Genomic DNA, 21,620 nt, shown 5'->3' on the forward strand with positions numbered 1-21,620 from the left:
AATGAGAAATATCGCTCTGTCAAGGCCAATATCGAGCAATATCGAGAAAAAAACTCGATATTGCTCGGTATTGCTAGGTATTAGTCTTCACAGAGTGGTATTTCTCATTATTGCCGAGCAAAATCGATCAATACCTAGCAATATGCGAACATAGCAATCCCGGGTCTGTTACAGGTCGGGTTGTCAGGCCGTGCGGTAAAGAGTAAGAACACGTGGCACTATTTTACTGACATCCAAACGTAAAACTACGTCAGGTTACCGGACCAAATAAAAGTTCATGGTGCGTTGTGTATAGCAATATTTTTTTTTTTATTTCAATTTTGCCCTCCCGAGTTACCTTTCCACGTGATTGTGCATTACTTGCTTTTTTTTCCTTTTATTTATTAAGAATACGGTAAGTTTTTAAAGATCTTTCTGTGAGTCATGCAGCTCATTTGGGTATGCTGCTTTGAAGTTTTAATTATCAACTAATTTTTTTGGATTTGTATATATATATATATATATGTAAATTTATATTAATTGACTCAAAAATCCCAAAAAAAATCTTTTTGAGACATCTTTTGCACTGCTGGAGCAACATCAAATGTCTTATACATTGATTCAAATTTATTTAGTAGGCAATATTTAATTATGTTTAGCAAAGAGCGAGAGAATAAGTTGAAGGAATCAATGAGTATGATGAGTAGAAGAGCAAAATAATATATGTAACTAATAAATAAGGTGAAGGCCAAAATATGCCTCAAATTCTTATTTAGAGTTTAGAGGGCTGCCATAAAGATTACATTTAAAAAATAGAAAAATATAAACAAAAAGATAAATACATACTGATATAGAGACATGAGCGAGATTAAGACTTCATTTGGGACGGCTTTTTAACAGCTTTTTATTAAAAAATTAAATTTTTTTATTAAAAAATTATTTTATGAAACGGTAAAAAAGCCATCCTAAATGAAGCCTAAGTAGGGCAAACATAGGCTTTATATCCTTGATATGGCTTGCATAAGCACCCGAGAGTATTTTGCAAGTGCATGGAAGATGAATACCTTGGAAGGATATAATAGAAAATGTCATATTTGAGAAATGTGAGTACAACCATTAGACTTGAGGCTATTGAGAGAAACTAAGAATTTTTATTTTATTTTTTAATAAATAAAATTTTAAAATATAAAAATTATCCTAAAAGTTTTTCATAAAATATTTAAGACACATGAGACATTCATATTCAATTTTTTAAAATATTTTTTTAATCAAACATATCTTTGACGTGTCCGATACATAATAGATATGTGTCGAATATGTAATATATTCGATACATATTAAACACTACATAGCTCATTGATATTTGAAGCCTATAGCCCCCAATTACCTTTTGAAAAATGCCACTGAAAAGCCAACCGAGGCTTCTTAGTTCATGCCTGGGTTTCAAGTATCCCATCTGCATTCGGTACAATAATCTGCTTGGATACAAATGTGGAAGTCAAATTCAAAAACAAAACACATTGAAATGTTTCTAAAATGATTAGAACAAAATCGATGCAAAAGTTCCATATATCCTCAAAACACCTATAGGCTTCACCTAAAAGTTCTCTTACCCGGAAAAGCTAAATTATTGCTTATGGATTGAAACCTGAAAATTTTGTTTTCTAAATAGCAAAACTCAAAGCAGGCAACCTGAGCCAACATCTTTTTAATAAGAAAATCTTCCTCTTCTAAGAAAATTTTGTTCATCAAAATGAAATTATAGCTGCACTTGAATGGTTCTGATTTTGGGATAAGCAGAAGAAACTTGAACTTGGAACGGTTCTGATTTAATCTTGGGAAATTAAAGATGACCTCACCACCGATTTTTGGGAGGCTTTACTTTGTATATGCGAATTATCCAGTTTGAAGTTGTGAAGGCCTCTTCTAAATACTCGAGCTTCACGTCTTTATTCCCAATCTCAACACCCCTTGCACGATCATATCTGCAAGAAATAAAAGAAGCTACAAATTAGGAGGAAAAAAAAAAAGGTTGAAGCAGAAAATTCAGTACATAATAAGTGACAGAATATACTGAAATTCAACTTATTAGCAGCTCTACAGAGAGATTAATATTTTTAACATGCCATAAGTGTATTGTAATGACCAAGGACAAGTTAAGAACACATCAGGATAAGGAGTTTTGAAAGAGATTCAACTAAGGCTTCGTTTGGGAATTGGGACAATTCATAAAGCAACTTTTTTTTACAAAATTTTTATTTTTTGAACTATAAAGTTACTTTGAGAAGCAGTAAGAAGCCGCCTCAAACGAAACCAAAATAGAACGCACCGCAAAAGCACAACTAGTCTTGTGCTTTATATGTGAATGCAGCGTTGAAATGTACACAATATCCAAATCCTGATGAAAATAATGCGTTGCCTGATGAAAATTACAGGCAAGAACTAGAGTAATGATGGCATATATCACATTACAAAGTAACTTGCAAGAAAGTATAAATAATTAACATGTTGAGCAATGACAAGTCTCCATCAACAAAGTAATTTCGTATCTTTAAGCAAGTTCCTTAGAAGATAGGTGAATCAATTACAAATTTACAAATTACAATTAATTGAAGTTTTACATTTAGCTTAAGAAGGACGAAAGATATATGTATAAGTGAGCCAAGCAAAAAGATAGTAGCAGTAAGGGTTTAGTTCAAGTGAAGTGCATTAAGGATGAAGATCAAAATAGTATTTTTATTAGGAGAGAATATTCAACAAAAATGGATGAGATATTTTAGCTAACCTTTTCAAAGAAGATTGTGAGAACACAAAAAAAAAAAAAGATTGTTCGAATACAATTGGCTTTAGTTTAGCACCCTAAATTAAAAAAATAGATTTTTTACTTTATCGGCATATTACTAAAATCGAAGTTATAGAGATTAAAAAAAAAAAGTGGGCAAAAACTATTGAACCTGATGATATTCCGATAGAGATGTGTAAATGCTTAGGAGAGAGTAATTTCTTGGCTTACTAAACTTTTTAATATTATTTTGAAGACTAAAAAGATGTCATATGAATAGAGAATGAGTGTTGATACGTATTTTTAAGAATAAAAGAGATGCACAAGATTGTGCAAATTAGAGAGAAATTTAAGTTAATGTGTCATACTTTAAAACTATGAGAGAGAGTTATTAAGCATATGTTATGGCATGATACTAATGTTTCTAAAAATCAATTTGAATTCATGCCATATAGGTCTACTATGAAAGCTATACATTTATTGAGAGGTTTGATGGAGAAATATAGATAGATAAAGGAGCTACATATGATATTTATTAATTTAGAGAAACCATATGATAAAGTTCCAAGAGAACTGCTATGGAGCGTTCTAGAAAAAAAAGGGTTAATAATATTTATATTCAGTGAACAGCAGTTTGCATCGAGATTTGCTGTAGAAGTGATTTGGAAATACTTGAAATCAAGTATTTCCTATCACAATGCTTTATGGCGCAGAATGTTGGCCATTAAAAGAGAAGTATAATATTACGTTAAGTGTTGCATATGGGGATGGTCAGGTGGATGAGCAACTTTACTCTTATAGACAAAATACAAAAAAGCATATACATGAAAAGTTTGGTGTAGCTCCAATGGCAAATAAGATTAGAGAGATTCGCCTTAGATAGTCTGGTCACATAAAACGTCGGCCTTTTGATGACTTAGGAGAGTAGATATATTAGATTTTGCTTATATTAAGAAAGGTAGACGTAGACCTACGAAGACTTGGTTAGAAAATATTAGAAATGACTTTTCTTTATTAAATCTAAATGAGAATTTGACTCTTAATTGGACACAACGGAGAAAAATGATTTATGTAATCGACCCCACGTAATGAATTAAAGGCTTGATGTTGTTGTTATTGTTGTCATGTCTATGCTTGAAGACAAATATTGTCATGACAGCGGATAAAATCCACAATGATCCCTTAAGATGAGATCTAATATATATAAAACATCTATGGCATCACATATAATCAAATTTCACTGCCACTTGCCTAGCCCAATGGTTCGCAAAGCTTCTTCAACTTTTCCAAACAGGAGAGCAACTTATCCATGTTGCATTTACACCCGTCGCCTTCTTTTCAAATAAAACAAATGAAAAATATGAATGCATTGTCCAAGCAGTTTTAGTTCTTTGACCATTGGAAAGCTAGTTAATGCAGAAAAAAAACACATAGCAATCGTAAAACTGAATGAGATAGAGACCATAATACAATTAAATAACAGGTAACACCCAAGCCTGACATATCATTTCACAAAAAAAAAAAAACATCAAAGAAAAAGTCGTTAACTTTCAAGGTAAATTCCATGCTAAACCAATGCTATTAAATGACATGAAATCTGGCAAACAACGTACCCTGGAGGCTTTCCATACTCTGTTGTAACCTCTCCAAATCTATAGTAACAAAGTTTGTACCTGCCAATCAACCGAATCGAATAGATTGTCAAACAAAAAGAATATTTCAAGTGATGTTGCAGGTAATCATTTGCAATTAGAAAATCTATCCAAAAGCAATAATAAAAATAGTAAATGATGATTGCTAAAAATTAAAAAAATGCATCCCTAGCATTCTGACAACCCAATCATTAGTTAGTGAATGAAATGAAAGGCTTTTTCCATTCATAATAAGGAAGCCCTCTACAGCTGAAAATAGTAAGTGCTTCCTGGCCATCTACTCCAACAAGCGTGCACAACATCTGCGTGAACGTATCACAGTTGTTTCATCAGTCTGTTTTAATATAAATATCAATGCATATTAATTATCATATAAAAATTGATAGTTCCTGCAAGACTTTTCAAAAATTGAAGTGCTGAACTTTATTAAGGGGTAGTTTGGTTGAATATTTATAAAAAAATGCATGCATTTTCCGGGAGTTGTTTGGTTGGATGTAAATTAAATGCACTAAAATATTTGTGTTTCTTATGATAAATTTCAAAGGCAAAATGCAAATGAGAGCAGGCGGTGGCAAACCGTGGTGGTGGGTGGCCGTGGCTGATTGGGTGAGAATCATGAGCGGGCAGCCGGGCACAATTCGGGATTTGAAAATCACCCATTTTTAACAATTCCCAAAATGCAACAAAATACTAGAAATATTTTAGATCTATAAAAATTATAATTTATATTTCTTTTGCATCATACAAAAAATAAATTGGAATGAAGAGAAATGAAATGCAGTAACCTACTTATGCAGTTGACCAACAGCCCCTAGGCCACAATTCCATTCCAACAAAAAAAAAAGTTCACCGCTCCAATGACTAAATAATGTTTACAAAAGTCATCTATATCTCGAAAGTCATCTAAATCTCGAAAACGAAATTTTAACAATCATGGTTAAAACTTACATGAGACAGTTCAGCATTTTTGGTGCAGCCCCTTTGTCAACTCGGTATTCGCCATTCACAAGGTACTCGGGCTCCTTTATGACAGAAAAAACTCCACCACCAATACGTACCATCCAAAGAAACCTGCAAGATTTATCAGTTTTATACAAAAAAAGAAACAATATAGCTATATGAAACGTTAGCTAAACTGGTTTTACGGACAACTGAAGATTTTAATGGGATGCACGCAATGGTATGCAAAGCTGAGGAACTGGATAACAACATACTTGTTAATGTCATCTGAAGAATAACCAGTAACACCTCCAAATACAACAAGCACATAATCCACGTCTAATGATTTCATTATATCGTATGCTTCATCTTCATATGATGACATTGCACGACCTACTGTAGCAATATGTGTATTATTCCAAGTATTATTGTCGACAATCACAGTTCTATTTCCCATTGCAGTAATCTGATATCCATAATCCCACCAGGACATAATTTTGGCATCTGCAGGGGTATTTTTCCTGAGCCAAAAATATGCTTCGCGGTAATCATCAAAAATGACCCTGCCACCATGAGCACCCCTTGCAGCCAAGACAATTGAAGGAGAAGAATAGGCCTCGGATGTGACCCAAGTGCAATGAATGGCATATCTACTTAACAGATAAAAAGCGCCTAGCAACAAAGCAATAGCCACATTTCTTTGGTAAGGTAGAGGTTGGTCGAAAGATGATGCCTGGAAATGCATAAATATGAGCTAACTCAATAATAGTTCATTTCTGAAACTGTTAAGCGTACACCTACCATTAACTAAATAGAATAATAATAATAATAATCATCATATGAAACAATTAAGGTTAACATCAATACGGGAGGAGTTCGAATCCATTTTTTGCAATTTCAAAGAACTTAGTGGCAATGACTGACAGAAAAAAAAAATATATTTACAGATGAAAAACTAGTGTTCCATTTATGTTCAGGTACGACCAAAACAAGTCACTGTCAAATTTAACATATAGTCAAGACCATTTGGTCCTACAGAATAATCAAGTTATTCTATAAATGGTATTGTTGAAATCCAGCTATCGAAATCCAGCCGTTCCTAGTGCAAAGGATCCGACGGACACAAAGATCAATCCGTGGGATACTCTCATGGATTACGCCATAATGAGGGGACGTATTTAGGAAAGATTTTTATGTATTATTTATGTATTAATTATGCAATTTATTTTTTCCTCATTAGGATGTCTTGTATAGATCTATAAATAGGGAAGATTGTAATGAATAATTTCAAGCTTTTCCCTCTCAAATTCTCCGTTTTAACAGGTATAACTCATATGTTGAAAGGTTTTGATTATTTCATCAGTTTTTAATAAAAATATATTAAGAATTGAAAAAATAAAAGCCAAACAAAAAAATATTAGATTGGGAAAGCATTGTACTCACCTTAGCTGATGCCTTTAAGCTAGCTGTCCCCTTGCTGGATCCCATTGGAGTAGCATTATTCTTTGCTCGAATTAACATTGTTAAATTTTTCAAGGTAGCAGAAACCGCGATAGAGCTAATAAGGCACACAGCAGGTGCAGCAACAAGTATCAAACGAACCATTACACCAGCAAAATACATGCTCGTGAGACCATACATAACAATAAAAATAGTGGCATCTGATAACCGCTTGAAACAGAAATACAGGCCAGCAGGAAATAGGAAAAGAAGAATATGAAAGTCAAACATGAAGGAAGACCATGCAGTTGGTTGATGCTCCGAAACAGATGCAATAATGGGAATATGGTCCTTTGCATATGTCGGATCAAGCAAAGAATAAAAACGACCTGTCCAAGGAGAAATATATCCCGTGGCCATGCCAACTCCGAGAGCAAGAGAACCCACACTAATGGCACATGTCAAAGCTATCCTCAAGAAGGAATAAAATAATTTGGGATCATTTAGCGTGAACTTAACCCAGTCTAGAAAGTAAAATACCTGCAGAGAAGAATTAAATTAGAAGCAAAGCCAAAATTCTTAAAAATAGTAAGCAAATAAATTAACAATGGCGTAGAAAGATATTTCATAGAACAGAGCATGAGACAGTTTGAAGAACTACACGGCCCACACAAATTAGCTTATCATTAAAACATGTACACTACATATACACATGAGAGTACGTATTCCAAAACAACAAAAGAGCAGATAGCAATCATAGGAGAACATTAAGCTTTTATTTTTAACCATGTGAAGCATAAAAGCAAATGAAATAAATAATGATCACACTGTGGCATAAAAGTGGCACTGTTAAGAGTGTGCTTCGCATCATGCATTTAGAGTGAAATGCTTTGACATGGAGTTTCACAATGTCACTCAACTGCGAAGCATTCTACATTGCAAACCATGCACACTAGCACTTTGCAGCAACTTGCAATGCTCAACGTGGCACTGAAGTTGATCACTTTTCATTTTAGAGCAAGTTGAACTCTTCAATCAATCCACTAATATAAGTAGAGCAATTCACTTTCAGACATCCTCTAAACCAAATGGTTTCAAAACCCATCTTTAATGACTCTTCAGTCTTCACCAACAACTCTTCCGCTTCAATACTTTTTCACCATGGTTTGAGGTGTTTTTTTGTAGTCATTAAAAATTTCTAATGATTGGAAGCTCTCACCGCACAATAGCACCTATTTGAACTACATTTGTTTTTTTTCAACCTTCAGTGCCCATCAATTGCCTTGCCTCATTTTCCCTCTTGATTTCTGATTCTCTCTAGATTTTGGGGTTCAGAAAAATTTTTGCTCGTGCATATCGTACACAACATTATGTGTGTTATAAGCGGGAGTTCATAGCAGTGTACTCATATGACCCAAAATATATAGTTGCATCCTCCCATAAGCTTGTCCATCTAATGGGCACATTTTATATCAGATGTTTTGAACTCACCCTTATGTGAGTAATACAACCATGTATGGTTTGGTTGCGTGTGTATACAGCCATTTACACAACTATATATTCTTTGCGGTCAGTTCTATACTCATGTCAACAACATACACAATTGTTCATCATGATCATTAGCCTTATCACAAATTGTGATGTAAGCTTCACCATGAATTATTCCTTAATAACAACAACAACATCAAGCCTTTATCCCACTACATGGGATCGGCTACATGAATCATTTTTCTCCATTGTGTCCTATTAAGAGTCAAATTCTCATTTAAATCTAATAAAGAAATGTCATTTCTAATATTTTCTAAGCAAATTTTTTTAGGTCCACCTCTATCTTCTTAACATAGGCCAAATCTAATACACCTACTCTCCTAACAGAGTTATCGGAAGCCGCCGTTTTACATGACCAAAGCATCTAAGGTGACATTCTCTAATCTTATCTGTCACTTAAGCTACTCCAACCTTTTCATGGATATGCTCGTTTCGTATCCTTTCTCTAAGAGTAAATCCACTCATCCACCTGAGCATCCTCATCTCAGCAACACTTAACTTAATATTATGCTTCTCTTTTAATGGCCAACATTCTACGCCATAAAGCATCGTAAGTCTCACCACCATCTCATAAAAATTTTCCTTAAATTTGAGTGGTACTTTTCTATCACACAACAAACCCGAAGCATTCCTCCACTTCAACCATCCAACTTGAATTCTACTAATAACATCTCCATCAATTTTACCATCACTCTGAATAATAAACTCAAGATATCTAAAACAAGTACACTTATTAATGACTTGATCGCTCAAAACCACAAACCCCCCGTTAGATCCATTACTACTAAAAATACACTCCATGTATTCAGTTTTAGATCCACTAAAAAGAAAACCTTTAGACTCTAAGGTAAACCTCCATAATTCGAGTTTACCTTCAACTCCCTCTCTAGTTTTATCAACAAGTAGAATATTATCAACAAAAAGCATACACCAGGGTACATCCTCTTGCAAATGTCTAGTAAGAACATCCATGACTAAAGCAAAACGGTAAGGGCTTAAGGTTGATCCTTGATGTAATCCAACTGAAATAGGAAAATGATTAGTCAAACCACCTTGTATTTAAACACAAACCACCTTGTATTTAAACACAAGTAACAGCTCCTGCATACATATCCTTAATGGTTTGAATATAAGGATTATTAACCCCTTTTTTTCTAGGACTCTCCATAGCACTTCTCTTGGAACTTTATCAAATGCTTTGTATAAATCAATAAATATCGTATGTATATCCACCTTATTCTCTCTAAACTTCTCCATCAACCCTCTCAATAAATGAATAGCTTCTATAGTAGACCTACCCGACATGAATCCAAATTGATTTTGAGAAACATTAGTATCACGTCATAACCTATGCTCCATAACTCACAAAATTTTAAAGTATGATACATCAACTTAATTCCTCTATAATTAGCACAATCTTGTGAATCATCTTTATTCTTAAAAATAGGAATTAACACACTCATTCTCCACTCATCTGGCATCTTTTTAGTTTTCAAAATATTATTAAAAAGTTTAGTAAACCAAGAAATTCTTTCATCTCTTAAGCATTTCCACATCAATGTCGAAATACCATCAGGTCCAATAGTTTTTCCACATCTCATTTTTTTAAAATCTTCTCCAACTTCAAATTTACTAATACGCCGATAAAAATTAAAATATGTATTTTTTTTAGAATATTAAGATCACTAAAGTCAATCATATTCTCACAATCTTTATTGAAAAACTTAGCAAAATATCTCATCCACCTTTTCTGAATATCCTCTTCTAAAAAAAGCACTTTTTGAACTTCATCCTTAATGCACTTCACTTGAACTAAATCCTTACAATTCCTATATCTTTGTTTGGCTGACTTATACATATATATTTCGCCCTCCTTAGAATACTTATACATATATATATTTTGCCCTCATAATATAATCTATTATAAAAATCATTAAAAGCTAAAATATTTGCATCGTAGATTGCTTTCTTAGACACCTAACGAGCCTCTTTATATCTTTCCTAACTTTTAAAGTTTTTACATCTAAACCAATTATTAAAACAAAGCTTCTTATTTTTTATCTTTTCTAGCACATTTTGATTCCGCCACCAACTATTTTATTATTAGGAGCTTTTCCTTTTGAAACTTCAAGCACATCATCTGCAACATTCTTAATATTACTAGCTATTTTTTCCCACATAACATTTGCTTCCTCATACACAGACAAAATCATAAGATCTTGAATCTTACTCTAAAAAATATTTTTATTAGCGGTGGACAATACCGAGCAGCATCTAGTAGATAATTGGAACCATCTCTATCTTTGATAATTATGCTAATGGGTATAGCGACGGGTTTTTCCTCCAATAAAGACATATTAGAATTATTTTTTCATAAAGATGCACGTCAAGATAGAGTTAATCAACACCAGCAACTAAAAGAACTTCATTTCTACCAAGTTAATGCATAAATTAGTGTTGGACAATATACCGCATCACAATATTTAAAGGCTAGAGATCAAGAGGGTCATCAATGTCTGTTGCAGTTTGTCATCACCAACTATTACTTTGCTGAATGGTATGCAAAATGATTCCACTTTATAACTGTCAACTAATCTTCGCCATTTCATATCTTCATAATAGTTATATGTACTATATAATGCCCTTATCAATCTTAGCTCACAAATAACGTAAATATATTTCTACATAAAATAGAATACGGCATTCCAATGACATACAAATTAACATTAGGGCAAGTAGCCAAACTTATTGGTGCAGGCTAGATATTCCTATTGATTCTTGTCTTCCCTACAGAGAAAAAAAACTAGTATTACTCTCTAACGTGAGAAAAAAAGGCATATTGTTGATACAAAAGTTAACTGGGAAGTAAGACATACGGCCCTTCCGTGGCACTGAAGTTGATCACTTTTCATTTTAGAGCAAGTTAAACTCTTCAATCAATCCACTAATATAAGTAGAGCAATTCACTTTCAGACATCTTCTAAACCAAATGGTTTCAAAACCCACTTCTAATGACTCTTCAGTCTTCCCCAACAACTCTTCCCCTTCAATACTTTTTCACCAGGGTTTGAGGTGTTTTTTTGTAATCATTTGAAATTTGTAATGATTGGAAGCTCTCACCGCACAATAGCACCTATTTGAACTACATTTGTTTTTTTCAACCTTCAGTGCCCATCAATTTCCTTGCCTCGCTTTCCCTCCTGATTTCTAATTCTCTCTAGATTTTGGGGTTTAGAAAAATTATTGCTCGTGCATATCGTACAAAACATTATGTGTGTTATAAGCGGGAGTTCATAGCAGTGTACTCATATGACCCAAAAAATATAGTTGCATACTCCCATAAGCTTGTCCATCTAATGGGCACATTTTATATCAGATGTTTTGAACTCACCCTTATGTGAGTAATACAACCATGTATGGTTTGGTTGCGTGTGTATACAGCCATTTACACAACTAAATATTCTTGGCGGTCAGTTCTATACTCATGTCAACAACATACACATGATCATTAGCCTTATCACAAATTGTGATGTAAGCTTCACCATGAATTATTCCTTAACAACAACAACAACGTCAAGCCTTTAACCCACTACGTGGGGTCGGCTAAATGAATCTTTTTTTCTCTATCGTGTCCTATTAAGAGTCAAATTCTCATTTAAATCTAATAAAAAAATGTCAGTTCTAATATTTTCTAACCAAATCTTTTTAGGTCCACCTCTATCTTTCTTAACATAGGCCAAATCTAATACACATACTCTCATAACAGAGTCATCGGAAGGCCGCCATTTTACATGACCAAAGCATCTAAGCGACATTCTCTAATCTTCTCAGTCACTTAAGCTACTCCAACCTTTTCATGAATATGCTTGTTTTGTATCCTGTCTCTAAGAATAAATCCACTAATCCACCTGAGCATCCTCATCTCGACAACACTTAACTTAATTCTGCGCCATAAAGCATTGCACGTTTCACCACCATCTTATAAAATTTTTCCTTAAATTTGAGTGGTACTTTTATATCACACAACAAACCCGAAGCATTCCTCCACTTCAACCATCCAACTTGAATTCTACTAATAACATCCCCATCAATTTCACCATCACTCTGAATAATAGACCCAAGATATCTAAAACAAGTACACTTATTAATCGCTCAATACCACAAACCCCCCGTTAGACCCATCACTAATAAAATTACACTCAATGTATTCGGATTTAGATCCACTAAAAAGAAAACCTTTAGACTCTAAGGTAGACCTCCATAATTAGAGTTTACCTTCAACTCCCTCTCTAGTTTATCAACAAGAAGAATATTATCAACAAAAAGCATACGCCAGGGTACATCCTCTTGCAACTGTATAGTAAGAACATCCATTGACTAAAGCAAAAAGATAAGGGCTTAAGACTGATCCTTGATGTAATCCAACCGAATAGGAAAATGATTAATCAAACCACCTTGTATTTAAACATAAGTAACAACTCCTGCATACATATCCTTAATGACTAGAATATAAGGATTATTAACCCCTATTTTTCTAGGACTCTCCATAACACTTCTCTTGTAACTTTATCATATGCTTTGTCTAAACCAATAAATATTGTATGTATATCCACCTTATTCTCTCTAAACTTCTCCATCAACCCTTTCAATAATGAATAGCTTCCATAGTAGACCTACCTGGCATGAATCCAAATTGATTTTGAGAAACATTAGTATCGCATCATAACCTATGCTCCATAACTCACAAAATTTTAAAGTATGACACATCAACTTAATTCCTCTATAATTGGCACAATCTTGTGAATAATCTTTATTCTTAAAAATAGGAATCAGCACACTCATTCTCCACTCATTTTGCATCTTTTTAGTCTTTAAAATAATATTAAAAATTTTAGTAAGCCAAGAAATTCCTTCATCACCTAAGCATTTACACATCTCTGTTGAAATATGATCATGTCCAATAGTTTTTTCCACACTTCATTTTCTTTAAAGCTTCTCTAACTTCAGTTTTACTAATACGCCGATAAAAATAAAAATATCTATTTTTATTTAAAATATTAAGGTCACTAAAGTCAATCATATTCTCACAATCTTCATTAAAAAACTTAGCAAAATATCTCATCCACCTTTGTTGAATACTCTTATGAAAAAAAAAAAAAACACTTTTTGGAATTCATCCATAATGCATTTCACTTGAACTAAATCCTTACTATTCCTATCTCTTTGTTTGGCTGACTTACACATATATATTTTGCCCTCTTTAGAATCTAATCTATTATAAAAATCATTAAAAGCTAAAATATTTGCATCGCATATTGCTTTCTTAGACACCTAACATGCCTCTTTATATCTTTCCTAACTTTTAAAATTTTTACAACTAAATCAATTCTTATAATAAAGCTTCTTATTCTTTTATCTTTTCTAACACATTTTAATTCCACCACCAACTATTTTTATTATTATGAGCTTTTCCTTTTGAAACTTCAAGCACATCATTTGCAACATTTTTAATATTACTAGCTACTTTTTCCCACATAACATTCGCTTCCTCATACACAGACAAAATCATAAGATCTCGAATCTTACTCTCAAAAATATTTTTATTAATGGTGGACAATACCTAGCAGGATCTAGTAGATAATTGGAACCATCTCTATCTTTGATAATTATGCTAATGGATATAGCGACGGGTTTCCCTCCAAAAAAGAAATACGAGAATTTTTTTTTCCATAAAGATGCACGTCAAGATAGAGTTAATCAACACCAGCAACTAAAAGAACTTTATTTCTACCAAGTTAATGCATAAATTAGTGTTGGAAAATATACCGCATCACAATATTTAAAGGTTAGAGATGAAGAGGGCCATCAATGTTTGTTGCAGTTCGTCATCACCAAGGATTACTTTGATGAATGGTGTGCAAAATGATTCCACTTTATAACTGTCATCTAATCTTCGACGTTTCATATCTTCATAAAAGTTATATGTACTATATAATGCCCTTATCAATCTTAGCTCACAAATAAAGTAAATTTATTTCTACATAAAATAGAATACGGAGTTCCAATGACAGACAAATTAACAATAGGGCAAGTAGGCAAATTATTGGTGCAAGCTAGATATTACTATTGATTCTAGACTGCCCTACAGAGAAAAAAACTAGTATTACTCTCTAACTTGAGAAAAAAAAGCAACTTGTTGATACAAAAGTTGACTGGGAAGCAAGACATACGGCTCTTCTCTAACACATTGCTGCCATATTTATCAATTTAATGAAAACCGATCATCAAAATTAACTCCAAGTGAAAGTGATAAAGGTGTAGTAAAAACCATGTACAGTTAAAATTGTTTATCTTTAGTTATTCAAAGACATCCAAAAGAAAAAAAAAAAAACATGTATTCCAAAAAACAGTGGAGTAAGTCATAAACAAGTAGAGAAGCCTCAATTGTTAAAGGAGACTAAAAAGTAACCCTCTTACCAAATTCAATCAAGGAAAGAATAAGACAAAATCAATGTCTCATATATTTTGGCATCCTCTAAAGAAGAGACTTTATCATAGAAACAAGTCAAACAAAAAAGTAAACCCAAAATATGACTATTGGAAATTTACAAAAGGCTCCAAAAGATTAAATTCTACTCAAGCTCCATGAGCCAAGAAGTTCTCAAGACAAGTTTCTAAGATCTCCTAGAAACTTCCTAAAATATTAGTTGACAAACACAGCAATGACATAACTTAAGGTTGAAAAGTCAACGTCCCCCCACCAAAAGTTATGATTTCATAAAAAAAGAAATCTTCCTAAGAGGGGAACCTATGATCACAATATCACATAAAAAATCAGATAGTCAGTAAAAGCTTGAAATAGTACCCCGACTATTGATAAATGCTCAAATTAGTCTAAGAGTTTCGTATTGCCCCCATTTAATCCTTCAACTATTAAAACTTATCCAATTTGGTCCCTGGGTTAAATTTTCCATTTAAATTAATGGAAAAAGTTGGAGAGCTTCACTTCTTTCTGGGCAATTAGGTAAAATTATTTGTTACATGCTCACTCGCCTTACCATTGTATGCCTTGAAGACCAAATTGTGCGAGGTAGAAGCTGCAAACAACACGAGCGAGCAAGAGTAACGTGAGCAAGCAAGCAGGCTGCGAGCGAGACATACTGTGACGTGCTAGATTCATGTGCGGCTCTTAGACAAACGACACACCGTAAGCAAGACACCCTGCGGGGTTGTTTGGATGCACGAAGAAAGATGGCTACCACCAAAATAAACAATCTATCGTTGTTACTTCCGATCCTACAGTAGAACGACGAGGTGTGATTTTGGATCCAACATGAAGAAACGTCATCGAAGGAGGCGAAGAAGTTATTTTAGTGATTCGTTCAAAACTCAACCTCTCACGCGAAGCAGGCGTGGAGAAGAGGAAAAGAAAACCTGCGGCTATAGCAAGACGGTAAAACATGCATTGCTAGAGAAATATAACATCGGAAAAAATTAATTTAGTTTAACTATTTTAATTAAAATTAATTAAGAATATGATGTAATTAATTAATTACTTGGATTAATTGATGTTTAACTTAGATTTTAATTATATTATTTATGATGGTTAGTTAATAATGATAATTAAAACTAAAAATTAATAATTATAGGACACAATGGAGAAAAAGGATTCATGTAGCCGATCCCACGTAGTGGGATAAATGCTTGATGTTGTTGTTGTTGTTGTTGTTTAATCTTGTTGTTAACTTTAACTCTTATTTTAAGCTTTGGGACTAAATTGACTCAATTTTTAATAGTTAAGGGACTAAATTAGAACAATGCAAAAGTTTGGGGCCAAATTGAACATTAATCAATAGTTGGGCACTATTTTAAACTCATAATAAGTTAATTCATGTAGGAATTATCTTGTATTTAAATTTATTAAGTTTTTTATTAAATATTGGGTACCCTATTTTAGATTGATCCCAATTATGTTTATTTTTTGCAATAAAATCAATAAAAAATAAGAATTTTTCCCCAAAAACCTTTCCTATATGTCTCTTTATTTCCTCCATTAGTTGTCTTCCATATAGCGACAATACCCACAACCAAAGTATCCTGAGTTACTGTAGCGTGCTTGGCAGTGCAGTGATATTGTAGTTGCAATGTTGAACCCTACAATTAAGTATTGCAGAGATGAGGATGCTCAGGTGGATGAGTGGTTTCACTCTTAGAGACAAAATATCAAACAATTATTTGCATGAAAAAGTTGGAGTAGCTCAAACGACAGATAAGATTACAGAGAGTCGCCTAAGATGATATGGTCACATAAAACATCGACCTTCTGATAACCCGATTAAGAGAGTAGATGTATTAGATTTAACCTATATAGAGAAAGGTAGAGGTAGACCTAAAAAAACTTGGTTAAAAATATTAGAAATGACCTCTTTTTTATTAGATTTAAATGAGAATTTGACTCTTAACAGGACACAATGAAGAAAAATGATTCATGTAACCGACCCCATGTAGTGGGGTAAAGGTTTGATGTTGTTGTTGTAGCGTTGAACCCTACAAATACCTGCCAAAAATAGTCACCAGGTGCTGGAATTTCAGATAAACCATAAGAAAGTTGAAGATTGAGTGTTTTCTAGTATAGAAGAAGTTTCTGATTGCTAATTGTAGAATCTATTGTTTAGGAAAAACATGAGCAAAAATTTAGAGAGAGAGAGAGAGAGAGAACTTGCTTTCCATAACAACATAGAGAGAAGAAGAAGAAGAAGAAGAAGAAGAAGAAAACATCTACTACAACAAGTAGGCAATAATGAAATATATTTAACTCAATCCCTAAGTTATTAGGAAGTCCAAACAAAAATACAAAGCTCCTTTCCTATCCTAACCTCTTAATGGCCAACTTAGGCCACACATTGAAAGGTTGGCAACAGATCACCTCCTCAATTTACATCTTAGTTTATCAAGCTACTAATGTCGAATTGTCTACATAGTTTCATTAGGATGGCAACCACAATTCTTATTAAGTATAGTCAAAAAACTGTGTAATCATGCTATTAATTTTTTATATGGCCTAAATAGGTTAATAGAAGACCTCTTAAACACAAAGCATTTTAGGAATTACCATTAACAATTTCAATGGCATGCAAAATATGCAAAAGCTATGACAAATTTTACAAAAATCACATATATTAATCCGAGAAAATTAAAAGATAAACAAACATTTTATTACAACAAGCCTTATTTTAGACGTCAGAGTGATCTGGACCATGATTTGAAAAAGGAATAGTAAAGTTTTATTTAAAGCTACTTTCTTCTAAAAATTTGAACTTATTAGCCTAAATACTTAGATTTTTTTTTTCAAATGCTGACATCCTACAAATGTACATATCATAAAAAGTATAAAAAAACAACAATGTATAAATCTCATTTGAACGAAGAAATCATCAACGACACAAAAGATATATATGAGTTGCTAAAATTCAACATCAAAATGTCCATATTCATCAAATTTAAAATAGAAAAAACCAAAATTTGAAGGATTAATATCTTCATCATTTTCATAAAAAGAACATGGAGTTTTATTTTGGAATGAAATTAGTCAAAATTGTCATGATCATTATAATTAAGGGATTCATATTAATAATCCAAAATATATGAGTTTTTGAATAAGAGAAATTTTAGAAAGGAGCACCTTTTCAGATTATATAGGAGAACGATCACATAAAAACTACAAGGAATGCACCACACATTTCAATGGAGCCCGAACATTGTTTCTCTTCATACAAGTTATAAACAAGGCCATGTTTATCCTCTCAAAAATCACCCTTGACATGAGAAAATTGATTAAAAAAAAAAACTGCTTGTGGACACTGGGAGTTGTCTATTTAACAAGTAACATTAGAAGTCACCCATGCAAGAGCTCTTATTCGTTAATGAATGGTGTTCCACTCTAAAATAACTGTCTTAAATGTCAATCATTCAATTCTCATTACTAGTGTAACCATAAACGAGTTAGTTAATCCTGTACAAAAAACTTATGGGGTAACCACAGAAAAATGCCCCTGTTACTAGCCCACCATAGGCATCAGCGCTACTCATTAAATCTCACTTATGGGAATTAAAAAAAAATCAAAATGCTATCATGTAGTTGATAGGGCAGCAAGGAGGTTTGTCTTCACAATTAAGCCGATCTTAAGCTTTATTCTTTAAAAGATTAACTCTTCCACATCAATAAAAGCTAGCTAAGGTGCATCTTCATAAGAAAAATATAAGTAGAATAGTATTGGCATCCATAGAATATATTATGATGGCATAATGACAATGATAACTTAATATTGCCAATAAATTTGTTGAAGCAATGGATAGCATACAGAAACAACTGAGGTTTGATAGCAGAAGTTATTTTTGTGATAAGGTCCTACATAATAAAAAAACGATATATTCATCTAAAAACGATTACTCATGCAATTTAAAATCCTTTGGGTCAGGCAAGTGGAGGAATAAACTAAGTCATCATGGTGACCTCCATCACAAAGGCCAGAAAGAGAGAGGTAGGAGACAAGTTGTGATGGAACAATAAAATTTGATAAACAAAAAAACATAGAGAACAACACAAACAACAAACTAGAACGTAATTGAGGTACCGAACATTCATTAAAATAAAAAATCCTCAACAGCCTACCTGAAATATATAAGCTGATATCCCAATGTAAAATCTTTAAAGCTCTAACAAAATTCCACTCAGGTAATTCACAATAGCTAACAACCAACAAGTCAGCATGTTTCGTAGGCCAAAGCAAATAAAGGTTGATTGGTCGGAGAACTTTCGCTCGTCGTTTTCATTTGAACCGGAACTCATTAACCTACTTATATCTAATTAATTGTACTTTGGTGCTCACCTCACCCCACAAAATAGTTTCTGAAGCAAAACTGAGCAATTAGACAAATATAAGCCCGATAACTAATAAGGCAGCATTTTTTAAGCGCATTTATCTACAAAATGTACTAGGAAATCAGTACAGCAAAACAAGATAAAAGTTCTAAGCTTTTTTATAATAATTTGAATGATCTTAATAGTAGTTCTTGTGCATTATTTAATCCATTGCAAAGCTAGAAAAGAAAATAAACAAACCTGAAGCAAGAAAAACACTCCCATGGCAGCCATATGCTCCCCAGACTGCACATGCTGGAAACCTACAAACCTAATCTGCATGGCGAGCAGCATCCCTAACACATACATGCAATTGTAAGCAATATATAACCTCATCGAATACCTCCCAGTCACCAGAAGAACCAGCACATAGAGTGGAACCAAATTGATTATAAACACATATCCACCCCACGCCGATACCATATAGAAATATCCAAACGCAGAAGCAAGAGCCCAAGCAAGCGATCCAGTGTTGACTGCCTTGACGAACAGGTAAAATGTTAGGAGAAGCGCAAATATGGCAACTCCCTCGTTATCATAAGAACCGGCTACGGATCTCGAGATATAACCAGGACAAATAGCAATAAGCGCAGCCGCTACCAAACCAGCACCAGAATCCCAGATCTCCTTCCCAAAGAAGTATGCAACGATTGTGGTATTGGATGCAAAAAAGGGAGCGGTAAGAACGCAGACCTCGCGGATGTGGACGGCGAAGCGCAGAAAGCGAAGGGTCCAGTAGATGAGGGCAGCAGTAACCATGAGACCTGGGTAGAGGGTACCTCCAATAATGCGACCGAGAGGGTACCAGCTCTCGAAATCAAACCAGTTCCAGAACTCGTAGAAGCCTTTTTCAGTGAGGAAAAGAGTGGTACGGTAGTTAAAATACGGATCGAACTCATGGATCATGCTTTCATAGCGGAGGACGCTGAAGAGGCGGATAGCGAAGGCGAGGACATATACGAGAGCGAGGATGGAGACGCGGATCAAGAGCTCCTGCTGCTTGGTTTTTAGTTTTAGGCCGTTGATGGATGGAAAAAAAGAAGTGGCGGACGAGGCGGGCGGCGGCACCACCGGCGGGGAGGATCCGGCCTTGGCTCCCATGTCAGGGAGGCCAGATGTTGGGGCGGGGTAGAGAAAAACAGGGGATCTTGATAGGATGAGGGTGGAAATTAGGGATACATTTGATTGCAGAAGAAATGGAAACCCTAGGACTGTGATCGGCAAGGGCTTTACAGAGAGTGGACTAAAATCTTGGACGGATGAGCACAATAAGGAACAGTAGCGTGACTATCGTCGATCTCCTGCAGAACTTGGAAGGATCCGATGACGGCTAGGCGTGAAAGGCTTTCTATATATATAGAAATAAATTTTTTATATTTTATTATATAATACTTGAAATTTAAATCATATCATAAAAAAATAAAAATCATTAATAGTAATTTATTTAAAATTAAATATAAAATTTTATGTATATATTTTTGCGTATAAGAAGATAAATAAGTTAAAATGAGAAAATATTAAATTAAAAATTTCCTCTATTTTATGAAAAATAAAAATTGATCATATCCTTAAGAAGCTTAGCAATCATCTATCATGTCAACCTAAACTTGACAAGTTATCATGATGACAATATGGCGAGTTACTAGATACTAAATGGCCTAAAGGCAAGTGTGAGCATATAAACAAAGACAATTTACTTACATAATTTCATGCATTAAATCGAGGTGATAAGAAACTATAAGAACCAACTCGATGCTCTGAATCCTTATCTTCCTCATATTTGGTTACTCAAGATTGCATTATTACATTACATTCTAGATGCACTTCGTGAAAATCTGTACACTAGACAATTCAAACCATTTATCTTATGGTAAAAAATAAAGAAGCTCCTAAATAGATGTTTTTATACCCTTTTTTTTTACTATTGCATTTCTTATTGTAAGTATGTCAGTCTCAAATTCTTCATCGTCTATAATATAACAAAGATACCATCTATGTTCATCTCCTCCCAATCTCTCTTATGCTCATATAATATATTCACATTACTTGTTGAACCAATTTCTTCACTATTAATCTTGGGAACAAAATATGCCCTATGGCTAGCAAAATCATTAACTCCTTTGTTGGCATTACATTAATAAGCACTCATCTCTCAAGCATCTTCTCATTCTCCACCCTTATATTACCTGTGTTCCTTACAATCAGCACCCCCATGAGAAGGAATTCATTGCTTATTCACTCCAAACAATTTCCTTATAAGTAATGACGATGTCAAATCAACTATAGGAGAAAGTGTTATTGAGACCCTTTAAGACACCCTCATCATTTGTAGCAGTAGAACTCTTACTTAAAGTTGTTC

At 33.7% G+C, this 21,620-nt stretch overlaps 1 protein-coding gene across 1 annotated transcript; it reads right to left on the minus strand.

The window, feature by feature from the left end:
- Window positions 1-1,383: 1,383 nt before the first annotated feature.
- LOC110103777 (dolichyl-diphosphooligosaccharide--protein glycosyltransferase subunit STT3B) lies at window positions 1,384-20,591 on the minus strand. The gene is made up of 6 exons (XM_020832611.2): window positions 19,463-20,591; window positions 6,796-7,332; window positions 5,628-6,085; window positions 5,362-5,484; window positions 4,375-4,434; window positions 1,384-1,964 (listed from the first exon to the last, which is right to left on the minus strand). Exons 1-6 carry the CDS (start codon window positions 20,360-20,362, stop codon window positions 1,835-1,837), a joined length of 2,208 nt encoding a protein of 735 aa, XP_020688270.1. The 5' UTR covers window positions 20,363-20,591; the 3' UTR covers window positions 1,384-1,834.
- Window positions 20,592-21,620: the final 1,029 nt, after the last annotated feature.

The sequence above is a fragment of the Dendrobium catenatum genome, unplaced genomic scaffold (assembly GCF_001605985.2).
Source record: "Dendrobium catenatum unplaced genomic scaffold, ASM160598v2 fragScaff_scaffold_30, whole genome shotgun sequence".
In the NCBI taxonomy this organism is placed as follows: domain Eukaryota; kingdom Viridiplantae; phylum Streptophyta; class Magnoliopsida; order Asparagales; family Orchidaceae; genus Dendrobium; species Dendrobium catenatum.